Source organism: Heliconius melpomene, chromosome 19 (assembly GCF_056956725.1).
Source record: "Heliconius melpomene rosina isolate 202511_hmr_F chromosome 19, ASM5695672v1, whole genome shotgun sequence".
Classification (NCBI taxonomy): Eukaryota; Metazoa; Arthropoda; class Insecta; order Lepidoptera; family Nymphalidae; genus Heliconius; species Heliconius melpomene.
In genome coordinates, this window is record NC_140407.1 from 1,256,684 (window position 1) to 1,269,401 (window position 12,718).

Sequence of the window (12,718 nt, forward strand, 5' to 3'; positions counted from 1 at the left end):
CTTTTTAAAAACTAATTGTTATCAGACAGATATTTTTGCATTGGATTGAAATTATAAGGTAACTTTAAGAATAAGAAATGTAAATTCCTTTTTTAATACAATTTAAAAATAAATGCTATCTTATAAGTGTCAGTTTTAGCTAATTTAAGGTATGGCGTAAAAAATTTATTTGTTCAGAAATAAATTAATATTTCGCTTTTTAAGTATTTAAAATACGGTACGGTACAGTAAAAAGTACTGAACAGATTCACATGAAACTTTCCAGTAATATCAGAGTAGCACATAGCATACAATTCATGTAAAGGTTTTGTATAATTAAGCTGTAACACAACAAGAAGTTTAAGCGGGCGAAGCCGCGTTCGGGACGTAAGTTATTAATAAATCGCAACATATTATTCAACATATCACATAAGAAATAAATCCATACCAACCTAGTAAATAAGGCTGCGAAGAACCACGCCAACGCGCATATGAGGGTCGCCCTGGTCTTCGTGCAGACGTACCCGGCCCTCAGAGGTTCGCATATCGCGTAGTAACGTTCGAAACTTATAGCTAGTATTGTGAGGACAGACGCGTGGGCCACTGTCAGCTCTACGAACGGCACTGCCAGACCTGCGGAGGGAAAATTATTGTTTATTCTCTCTTTATTCTTTATTTATTATTTTGTCTATTTGTACATAAATATATAGGTAGTGTTGTTCAGTAGAATGTTTCTGGATTCATAAACGACGGTTGTGGGTTTGTTTGCTACTTTATTGAACAGGTTTCCATACAGCAAACGTGATTTTTTGCTCATCCTATCCTATATCTTATAAAACAAAGTCGCTTTTTGTGTCTGTCTGAACTTTCTAACTCTTCTTCTTCAAAACCACCCAACGGATTTGGATGCGGTTTTCACCATTAGGTCGAGTATTTCTCAGGGAAGGTTTATATATATGTCGGAAATGGTAGTACTGAGGTGGTTCCGGAACGCCAGCGCCATCTGTTGGCGCTCGACAGAGTTAGTGTTTTGCATCGGTATGGAAGGGGCGAGTCGAGGCAAGTCGACTCGAGGCGTGGCCGACGGACGTCGACTCACTTTGTGTTTGGCGGTCGGCCGGTGCAGACGACACTGAAACTGTCCCGCGTTCCGTGCTGTGTATCTACCTACTGGGATAGCGATAGCTGCTTTCTTGTGAATTGATTACGGTGTTGTAATTAATTCGTAATATCACAAATTGTGTTTACTCATGCCAACATTATCCACTGAAGCCCACAGTAGATCGGGATACTCAAAAACTATGTGCGAGGAAAATCCACCCAACTCCGACATCAGAAGTGCGATCGGTGTTGGCACAAGACGAGAACAATGGAGATAACCACTGGCGTGTTATGTTCGAAGCCCTGTATACAAACTCAGGGAGGTATATGTGGTTACCCACTTATGATCCTGACAAAGAAGACACGGACGCGAGATCGTGGTGCGCAACGGCTGACTTGTGCTTTTCACGTGTGGCGGTCAACTCGAGCTTGTGGTAAGTAAGCCACTGAAAAGTGAAGCATCTACGTAGCTGTCTCAAATAGCAGACGAGTGTGATGGGCTACTCTAACAAATCACTGGAAGGACGTGGGCAAAGAAGAGGTTGCTGTGGCTACTGTACTCACTCACATATCACAGTTTGACCCGCGGCTTTAACGTTTAGCGCTTACAACATTGGAGTGTTTGAGCTGCGGAAAATTGGCTGGCCACAAGTGAGCGGAATGCAGAAGCCTATCGATGCGACGTGACAAACAATCTTCAACGTCGAATCAAGCGGTGTAGCAGCCGGCAGCGAGGCCTTTAGTGTGCTTCGAGTGTGGCAAACTGAGTCATATCGCTGTCTGGTGCACGAGCGGCGGCGGCAGGCCGGGTGACGGCAGCGGGGACGGCGCAGCGCGCGGTGAGCGGTGTGTGGACGAAGCGGCGTGTGGACGTATGCAGTGTCGAACCTCCAAAGGGTAGGGTACAGGACAAAGGTGAATTAATTTGTTTCGTTTACGATTCTGGTGCTGAATTCTCGTTAGTTGAAAGTTTTTCTGTTAAATTTAGTGGTCGATGGTTTAGTAATGTTGTTACTATGACCGGTATTGGTCAAACACGAGTATACAGTACCGGACAAATTCTGTGTTGTATAGTGATTAACGATGCCCTCCTGGGATATTGTTGTCGCGAGATTTTAAATCAGGGTTTTACAGTAAACATGACTGACATTTTGTTTGACGGGAATCTTTATGTAAGTTCAGTAAATAGCGATAGTGTGAGTGAGTTGACTTTGACTGACATCTCAGCTGACCATTACTGGTAGTGACCAATTGAAACTTTTAGAAACCTTAGGTCGATATTCAGAATTTTTCATAGTTAGTTTTCCAACGACTCTAGTATTGGTTCGAATGTTCGAGTTGATTCGAATCGCACAGTACAGCGGCGTCCATATAGAATGTCGGCGGATGAACGTGGCATTATACACGACAGAGTTACATGTGAATATCATTAGGTTATATTAAAGAACGGTTACATGTGAATATCATTAGGCCGAGCTGTTCTCCTTTCGAAAGTCCAGCTTTATTAGTAAAGAAGTATGACGTTCAGATCGTATCCATATTGACTATAGTGAGTTTAACAATAATACCATCCCGGACAGTTATCCGCTTCCATTGATTACTGATCAAATTTCACGGTTTCAGGGTGCTAATTATATCTTGAAACTCGATGGCGCAAGCGGTTTTTCTTTGATCCCGGTAAACGAAAATTCTATAGAGAGTACTGCTTTCATAACGGCTGAAGGGCAGTTTGAATTCTTGACTATGCCTTAGTCTGAAGAGTTCAATTTCGGTTTTTCAGAGGACAATTGTGATCGCGTTGGGTGATTTGGTTCGCGATTGCGCGGTGGTGTATTTTGATGATATTTTGAATGTCCAGTCCAGGTCCAGTATGGGAGAACTTAATGCAGTGTTCGAGGCTGTGAAGAAGACAGCGGGAACCCGCTGGATTCAAAGGGCGCAAGACCGGACGGAGTGGCGAGCATCCAGCAGTGGACCTTAAAAGGCTAATGGATGGATGGAGGCTGTGACGAGTGCTGGTTTCTCTTTGAACCTAGAGAAGTGTTCCTTCCTCAGGACGAGGGTGAGGTTTTGGGGTTGGTAGTGGAGGCTGGTCAGATCTCTGCCGCCTCCGAAGACTGTGATTCAGTTGTGGCAGTTTGTCAGATTCGCTTCATATTTCCGTCAGTTGTGTATCTGTTGTTCGTCTCGAGGCTGAGGGGACTATTGAACAGCATTTTGACTTTTGCCGGTTTCCGGTCATGGTGTGCTGGAGGATTTGTGGATGACTACGTTGTTTGTAGGGTCGCGAAATCTAACTCGGGCAGGGTTCAAGCTGGGCTGCATCTGATCCCTAAGGTAATGATGCCGTGCCATACGGTTCGTTTAGACGTGGCGGGTAGGCTCAGCAGTGAAACGATAAGAAAGAGTACATTTTCATTCTGACAGGCGCGTTCGCGAAGTGTGTTCTTTTGTTTCATGCGGCAGGCATTGACTCTTGGAGTGTTCACGAGGTGACTTGTGGCTTTGTTTGGGGCTCCAACCCGCATCATTGCTGACCAGGGAAGATGTTTTACTGGGGGTGGTTTCACTAGTAGACATTGGTTAGCATCTCACGGCGGCGAATTTACCTCGTGCTAACAGGCAGGTAAGGCTCGTCTGGAGTGTGTTAAAGTCTATATATATTAACGGCGTTTGAGACTAGCCGTAATATGTTGTAGCAAGAATCTGTAGGAGAGTACAACTCGCGATAAATTGTACGATAAACCGGAAGCTTTTAATACGTGAAGTCACGATACCGTTATTATTGATGTGTGTCGGTGATGTATATCATTGATGTGGATCATTGATGTGTCATTGATGTGTATCATTGATGTCATTGATTTGTCGTTGATGTGCGTCAATGGTGTGTATCTTTGATGTGTAGTAGTGAGGTATAAACTGACGTTGACATTGACGAAATTCGTTTAGTAGCATCAGACATTATTACGAAGTGTGCGGAATATGGTAGGTCCCGTTTTGATATGACAAAAACTAAAGTTAGTAAATTTTCTGTTAGCGTATTGTTAGAAAACGAAGAGAGAAATTAGGCAAAATTAGATTCGAAATTTAAAGTTTCATTTAAGGTTGTCAAAGTTTTGGAATGTGATCGTTACACACTGAAAGCTGTAAATTGTAAACGTCTTGTAACGTATAAATTTGCTTACGATAGGTTGAGGAAAATGCCAGTAAGTCATGTACCCGACGAAATCAATGTGTAATTTATGATGTTGTTGATGATAATGATGGTGTTTAAGCTTAAGTAGTTGAAGAGACTCGAGTAAATGGTTCTATCGGCCGTAATGTGTTCGACCGTACCAGTAGTTATTTCGTAGTCGTAGCCCGGTAGAAATCGGTATCTCTTGGGGCAACTCAAGTAGTCCGTGGGTGCGCGGTGTGCGTTTAGCTCTGGCGGAGGTCGTGGTCTGTAGAGACCGTAGCGTGTTGTCGCAGGTGTGACATACACGGGCTATCCACGCGGTGGATATGCGTATTGAGAGGTTTTCGACCGTACTGAGGTCGTGGTCTGTAGAGACCGTAGCGTGTAGTCGCAGAGGTGACGTACACGGGCGATCCACTCGATGGATATGCGTATTAAGATGTGAGAGAGCAATGTGATTGCTGTTCGGCTGGAGAGCCGTGGCGTTAGAGGTCTTTACTCGGAGGTTTCTGTTAATTTGGTTGTAACTTGTTGCTGAAGTAAAGTGAAGTAAAGTAAAGTGAAGTTTTGGTTATGATGATGTCGATGGTACATGGCTGTGGTATTTGTGTGTAGTGATTAGTTACAATTATGATCCAGATTAGTGTCAAGTTGTATTGTCGAGTTGATCTGGTGTCGAGTTGATCTGGTGTCGAGCTGATCTGGTGTCGAGTTTATCTAATGTCGAGTTTATCTAAAGTCGAGTTGTTCTGGTGTCGAGTTGTTCTGGTATAAAGTTGTGGTATAAAGTTGTGGTATAAATTTGTGGTGTAAGGTCCTGGTGTAAGGTCCTGGTGTAAGGTCCTGGTGTAAGGTCCTGGTGTAAGGTCCTGGTGTAAGGTCCTGGTGTAAGGTCCTGGTGTAAGGTCCTGGTGTAAGGTCCTGGTGTAAGGTCCTGGTGTAAGGTCCTGGTGTAAGGTCCTGGTGTAAGGTCCTGGTGTACGGTCCTAGTATAAGGTTCTGGTATAAGGTTCTGGGTATGAGGTTCTGATATAAAGGTCTGGTGTAAAGTTCTAAGTGTACGATTCTAGTGTACAATTCTAGTGTACGGTTTAAGTATCCAGTTCTAGTGTACAATTCTTAGCGTACAGTTCTGGTGTACGGTTCTGGAAGTTGGTTGGTAAGGTTCTGGTGTAGGTTGGCCGAGCGGTACGAGGTACTGTTGTACCTTTTTCTTCTAGGCTAACCAACACACGAGGACGTGTGCTAGCAGGATGGCCGTGTCGGAAATGGTAGTACTGAGGTGGTTCCGGAACGCCAGCGCCATCTGTTGGCGCTCGACAGAGTTAGTGTTTTGCATCGGTATGGAAGGGGCGAGTCGAGGCAAGTCGACTCGAGGCGTGGCCGACGGACGTCGACTCACTTTGTGTTTGGCGGTCGGCCGGTGCAGACGACACTGAAACTGTCCCGCGTTCCGTGCTGTGTATCTACCTACTGGGATAGCGATAGCTGCTTTCTTGTGAATTGATTACGGTGTTGTAATTAATTCGTAATATCACAAATTGTGTTTACTCATGCCAACATTATCCACTGAAGCCCACAGTAGATCGGGATACTCAAAAACTATGTGCGAGGAAAATCCACCCAACTCCGACATATAGTTTATTATTTGTACATTCTTATGTAAATTAACATAAATACGATAAATGTGTATAAAGTCCTACCCGCTGAGACACTTTGGCGCATGCGCTGCTTTAATGGTAAATACTACATGAAAAAATGTACTGGAGTATTATTCCTCTTAATAAGATCTACAAAAAAGTCCATGATGGCATATTCGTATCTTTTAAGAATAAAGCGTAGTGATCATATTTCTGTCTAAAAATAGTAATTTCAATATATTTTTTATTGTGAGGGATATTTCTCCATAATGGTATTAATCCTTATCCTTTAAAATACTTTTTTAAATTTCTACGTTAAACGAAGATAAAATTTGCTTTTTAAACTATTTCGAAATTGCGAATAGTTTTAGAGAAAAACGCATTTAATTATTGACACATCACGCCGTTCACACATCAACTGTATCGAGTCAAGTTTCACTTATCCCTTACTCTCAGCATATAAATAAGTATATTAGTTACGTTGGCCATTTAATGTAGATCAAAACTGTCTTTTCTGTTTTTCATTTTAATTAGTACTTTAGAAGTTGTTACAATATCAAAAAATCCTTGCTGCGAAACGCGCCTCGCGACGTTATGCTTATACAAGCGAGTCCGCCGCGCCCGCCTGCCTTACACGCATCGGTGGTTCAGTGGTAGAATGCTCGCCTGCCACGCGGGCAGCCCGGGTTCAATTCCCGGCCGATGCATTCTATTTAATTTTCGTCACAGGCAGCCACGTAGTGCTTGCTTTTCATCAGCGACAGAATACCCTCTTCAGCATTAACCACAAGCTCGAAAAAAAAAAAACCCGTCTGCCTTTATAGCAACGAAGATTTAGATGCGTTTGCACGTATTGGATAATTCGAGTTGAATGTATTATTTAATGTCATTTAACTATCTAAAAATAGTAATTTAAATATATTTTAATAAGTACTTGAAAAGATTAGTATCACAGATATAAAATTACGGTACCTACTAAAAAATCCTTGCTGTGTAAAACAATTGGAAAATCCTTATTGAAACTACGAAAATGCGGGTTGCATTAGGGTTTAATTAATTTTCACATTATCTTAAGTGATTTGCAAACATACATTAAATGAATAATCCAGTAGTAACAGCGGGCAAAGCCGCAATAGGGTCGCTAGTTTGTAAATAAATATAAGCTCTAATATTGAAATACTAATGTATATAGTCATAAGTAGGCCTTCTTCCAAAAAATAAATCTAAAGTGGGCGTACTACGTAATTTAGATATACCTACACAGTACTATAAATTAAGCCCGTATTTGTCTCATGGTCTTTTAATTATCTATTACTATTTAAGTAGGCATGTCCTTCAGACTAATGGTGATGTTTTTCCTATTTTTCTTCTACCATAGCATATTTTACATACATTACCAAGCAGTAGCGTTAATATAAATTTTGAAAATAAAGCTTGCCTCTACAATTGTCAACTCCTGTCTGCAAGTGTAATTTTAACAATTTCATTTAAATTGCACGAGATTGCAGGGTAGGCAGAGGGAACTTGGGAACAGTGTTAAAACACTCTGTCCACATTAAGATACTTCGTTCCCCACTTTTCGACGAATTCTAGAGACGTTACACTTAATTACTGGCATTGTATTAAGTATTTCATTTCCTTTTTCGAAAATTCTGTTTTATTAATTATTCTGTTTAAGTTAATTATTCTGGAAATAAAATAATTCCAGATATTCTAAATTCAAATTAACTTTTGCAAGTTTTATATCATTTTGTTATATTAAGCATGTCGCTACCACCGGAGAGGAGTTTCACTAAAAAGAGCCGGTGAGAAACTTAACGGTTGATAAAAATATAGTACTTTGCTATACAATAACGTATTTGTTCATTGTGGTTATCATAAGGTTAATTCAGAAAACCTCAGAAGTTTGTATCTAGATTTTTTCTGCTCACTCAGCAATATATGAAAAATAATTATAATTAACATATAAAAAAAATAAACCATCCATATGGAAAACACCATAAAAAACCATATCTAAGCACCAGAAATTTCGTTTTCCGCCATATCATGCCCCCAGTCAATAAAATCAGCGGCGGCAGTCTTAGAAAATAATCGTAAACCCTCTTATTACGCGCGCGGATAAATACGAATACAATGTTCATTTTTCACAGCCTGTCAATTATTTTTTTTTCCGTAGTAGGTACAGGAAAAAGAACTCAAATATATCTCTGTTCCATACCAATAATTTACGTTAGAAATGTGATACTGGCTTTTCTTTTTTATATTATTTTTTTTTTATTATATAAGTTATTCCAAGTAAGATAGGTAAAAGATACCTTTTATCTAATTTTACATATGGAATATATATCTTCGTGGCTCAGTGACAACGTCTATAATTGATGATGTAGAGTTCTACTTTATGTTAATACTTTAAATTATATTAAAACATATATTTTGCATATTGTGAAGAACTTACGAAAAGTAAGAAACATTTTTTTTCCACTTAGTCTTATTAAAAACATATCTGCAAAGCCATCAAACATCGCGCATTTAATAATCAATACAATAGTATCTGTACAAAGTCAATGGTTTTAAAAGTCTCATAAAATAAGCATATGTACACGATTATGATTTAATCGAAACGAAAGTTCAAATTCATATTTTTTCTTTTGTTCCTGCTACCGCTTAGTACCTACCTTACTTTGCTGGTTAGGCAAAGATGGTCTAGTGACAAAACATTCCGTTCCTAACTTTCTGCCAAAATTCGAGGCAATGGATATAGAGAATATTTGATGATTTTTACGATGCCTTTATATTTCAAGCAGAATGTTACTATATCCAAGAATATATACCTACCTCAATTTTAAATTAAAATTTAAGTTACCCCAAAAATATCCCTCATTATCTGTCTTTTACTAACTCCCTCTACTAAGTACCCACCTAATACTACACAGTAGGCTGTAAAGGGTTTGCCACAGTCTCTTTATAGTTAGAAAGTGTTCTAAACTTGGGTAATCTACTTGTTATTTTATAACTTCTAGCTTCATATCGAGTTCATTTGACACTCTTATCTTAAGGCTCTTCACATCGTTAATTTTGTGGTACGTATACGTATATAATGTATGGGATTATCTTCGTGACGCAAGCTTAATAATAAAAATAATATCACAACAGTTCAAAAACTTGTTTAACGCCAAGTTTCCATTAAAAATAATAAAATTTAAAAAAAGGGAAAGAAAGGGCTTAGTTAGTGACATTAATAAAAAAAATCTATAATATTGAATCCGCAACATCCCGTTGTTTGTGTAGGAGGAAGTGAGAGGAAAATAATTATACAATTTTCTTAGCTTCACGCCTTTTCCCGGGTAGAATCCAGTGCCAAAACACTCTAGTCTCCACTTTCTACCTGAATTCGAGACATTATGTTTCAAAAGGTGACTCTTACGTCTTGCTACGTATTACCAGAGCAAGTGAAAAAAAATAAATGAGATGTAATCATTACCCCCAATGGCAATCAAACGACCGTCCGCTTATACGTATATGTATAAAAATTAAGAAGATTTACATTATGACGAAGTTGTTATCGTTATTAGGTTTATTTATTTTTGTATTAAGTATAAATTTTGAACGCGTTCCAAGTGATGCATAAAGCTGGTAACGTCAGAAGTGTTTGTACTAGACTAGTATGCCACTGTGTACATTCATACAAAGGCTAGTGCATTCTCATAGATTATTCTGTAGAAGAGACAATTATGAAAAAAGGAAAACTGATTAGGTAACAATATTGGATTTGGTGCCAATTTGCAGTAAATTCTTGTCGACCATAAAAATTACCTTTATTAAAAGAGTTAACTCTAGTTTTTAATAATTATAGATTTCCCACTTCACGCGATCCATTTATATTTATCTAAATTTTACATGATTCATAAACGCCGATATAATAATATTTTTGAGGCTGTTTCAGAATTGCGTAAAGACAATTCGATTCTCATTACATATACCTATAGGTATAATATATTATTGATATATCTATAAAGATATATCACTAATCCTGAGGGTCGTCAAGCTTTTTACGTGTAAGTATCATCAAAACTGTGTTCTCGAAGGTCAACCGAACTCTAACAATGTTAAGTCATGAGATATGGACAACAGCTTTTGTCCACATTTCATGAGTTATCGAATCAACGACCATTGACCCACTGCCATAAACCTTTAACATAATACTTTACTATATCAATACTTAAATCAAAGATAAATTAAAATTACTCTATGACAGTAGAAATCTGAAACGTTTGGCAGAAATTTAATATCGGAGAACAACTGTTCACTAATAACCGTCCGGGAGTGTCCAGTGTCCATGCCGAACGGATGTTTGCGTCAAATTAGATGAATATTTGGACGTCACATACTTCAACCCACGTGTTTTATGTTTATTTGTTAATTATATAGAGAACGTCGTGGCGCAGTGGAACGGTATATGCTGGTATAAGTACAAGGTACGTATACTAGTATACCTAAACTGAATTGTAACTAAAGAAACAATATGTTCTTTCTGCCTACTATATAGCAGATACATGAGATACAATGTGAAGCCGAAAATCAGAAAATTTATAATGTGTCCTATAGCTTTCCTGGATAAGACTATAAATAGATTTTAGAGGACTATGACAATTTTTCTTGTCAAATAAATAATTTCTGCAGGTCATTCGACCAAACAATTTGTTAAGCTTCGTGAAAATACAAAACAGTTAGTTTCTTCATAAATCTATTCTATCAGTCTCTAATTAACAATAAACTAGTTTCTAGAAGCCTTATTTAAAGGATTTCGATTAAATATTTGCCATTGATTCATTTGACAGACATTTACAATTAAGGACTTCAACAAGGATATTTCTTTGAAATTTGTCATTTTCACGATTGTTGAAATTTAATATCACGACGAAGGGCTTATGTAAAATACTATTTCATTATAAGTAAAATATTTTGATAGTCGAAATTAAAATTGGCTATAAATAGCTTTTCACATATTTTTTACTTATTTCGCTGTTCTGGGTGGTAAAGTGCTGGGTTAATGCCGCCAAGGCACACGCATTGTTTTAAATTCAAAACAGTTACTTTTAAAATTAACTCTTACTACTCTATACGTTTTAACATTAACTGTACTATATTGATTATGAAAGACAATTTTTTTAACTTACTTTGGCGGTACTCTACTCAAGTAGAGAAAATAAAGTATTTTATTCGCACGAGGTGAAATCGAACCTACAACCATTGCGCTTCAATGAGATGCCTTCCCACTGCGCCATGATGGCCTCAATGCGTTATATTTCAGTATTAGAAAATTTAGACGCCACCGTGGCATGGGTACAAACGTACTGTAAGCATGGTGGTTGTGAGTTCGTTTACCACTCGGGAATATGTATTATGTAATATTTTTATTTCCTCGATCAGATAAAAAGGCAAAGAACGAATTTTCAGTTCCCCCACATGAAAAAAACTTTACCCAACGGTTTCGAACTCCAAGCCATCACGTTCAATGACAGCAGTCGTAACAGGGCCACTGTTCTGTAGGCCTATTCTCTTACGTCATATTCCATGAAACCAATAAAATAATCATAAAGATGCTCTCGGTTATTCTTCGAAGTATATTTTAATTCTTTTGCAAGGAAAATTTGTTTAAGCTTTATAGCATTTAATTAGGTCGTCTTTTACTTAATTTCTTTATCATTTTGTTTTGTCAAATTGAACTTTAAGCCTTTGTGTTAAGAGTAGTTCGAACTAATTTGCTTTTTTTTTTGACAATGTACTCGTATGTATATTAATAAGTGGACTTTAAGGAGCATTGAGTGTGGTTAAGAAATCAGCGGGACAGAATATCCGTTACTTTTGTATAAAAAAACAATTAAATGCGAGTCGGTCTCGCATACCGAGGGTTCCGTACCAATTTCTGGATTGTATGTTAACTCGTAGTACAATTGGAAGTTGGCAAACTTAATTTTGCTGATATGCACTCATTTTCTATGAAATGAACAACATTTACAAGTTTGTAATTATTTTTTCTGCGTAATAGTTTGTCGTGACTTTTTTACTTTTCTGACTTTTTCGTTTCGCAAATTTCATAACTTTAAGTCCACGAGAAGTATAGTACTTCTATAAGTTACTTCTACTTCTAGGTTTTAATTCGCTTGCGAGTTACAATAAAGTGACAATAAAGGTTGACCTGAGAACCTGAAAATCTAGTGTTAAGACACTCCATCCTCCATTAAGACACTTTCGTTGCTCAGCTTCACGCTGTATCCCCCAAACAGTGAAAACTAACCATATCACTACAAAAATATATTATTTTATAAGAAACAATAAAGCCACAATAAACCTTTAAAAAAAACTAATTAAAATATAAAAAAATACTTTGACGTATATGGACATTTTAGCATATTGTGAGTTCCACTTAAAAGAAAGCCGAAACTATAAAAAAATTACGATTCTTAATATCCACAATTATTTCACTTAAAATATCCCTTTATTATTACCATACGTTATTATAATACAATGAAATGACTCGAGTTTAATAATTAGGCATTAAATTCGTACTAAACGGCTTAATTAGAGAAAGAATTCTTTAAACTTTTACTTTATGTTGTTTTAAACGTTTTAATACTACTTACGTATCCATTTTGTATCCGGACAAGGATCAGCGTGATCTTAATGATTTTAATAAAAAAATAATATATGGTTTTATATGAAGCTTAAGATATAAATATTTTTACGCCGGTTTCATGGCCCCCTTGTTTGGACACTGTAAAAATGTATGAGATGTATATTTTCGAATGCATTTTTAAGA

General features: G+C 37.7%; 1 protein-coding gene across 3 annotated transcripts in view; it reads right to left on the reverse strand.

The window, feature by feature from the left end:
- Window positions 1–12,718, reverse strand: part of LOC146528236 (thyrotropin-releasing hormone receptor-like) — a 67,578-nt gene that overhangs the window by 13,183 nt on the left and 41,677 nt on the right. For all 3 annotated transcript variants that reach the window (XM_085202578.1, XM_085202579.1, XM_085202580.1), the window contains exon 3: window positions 432–612. In XM_085202578.1, coding sequence (XP_085058704.1) covers window positions 432–612 — 181 coding nt within the window. The remainder of the gene's footprint in view (window positions 1–431; window positions 613–12,718) is intronic.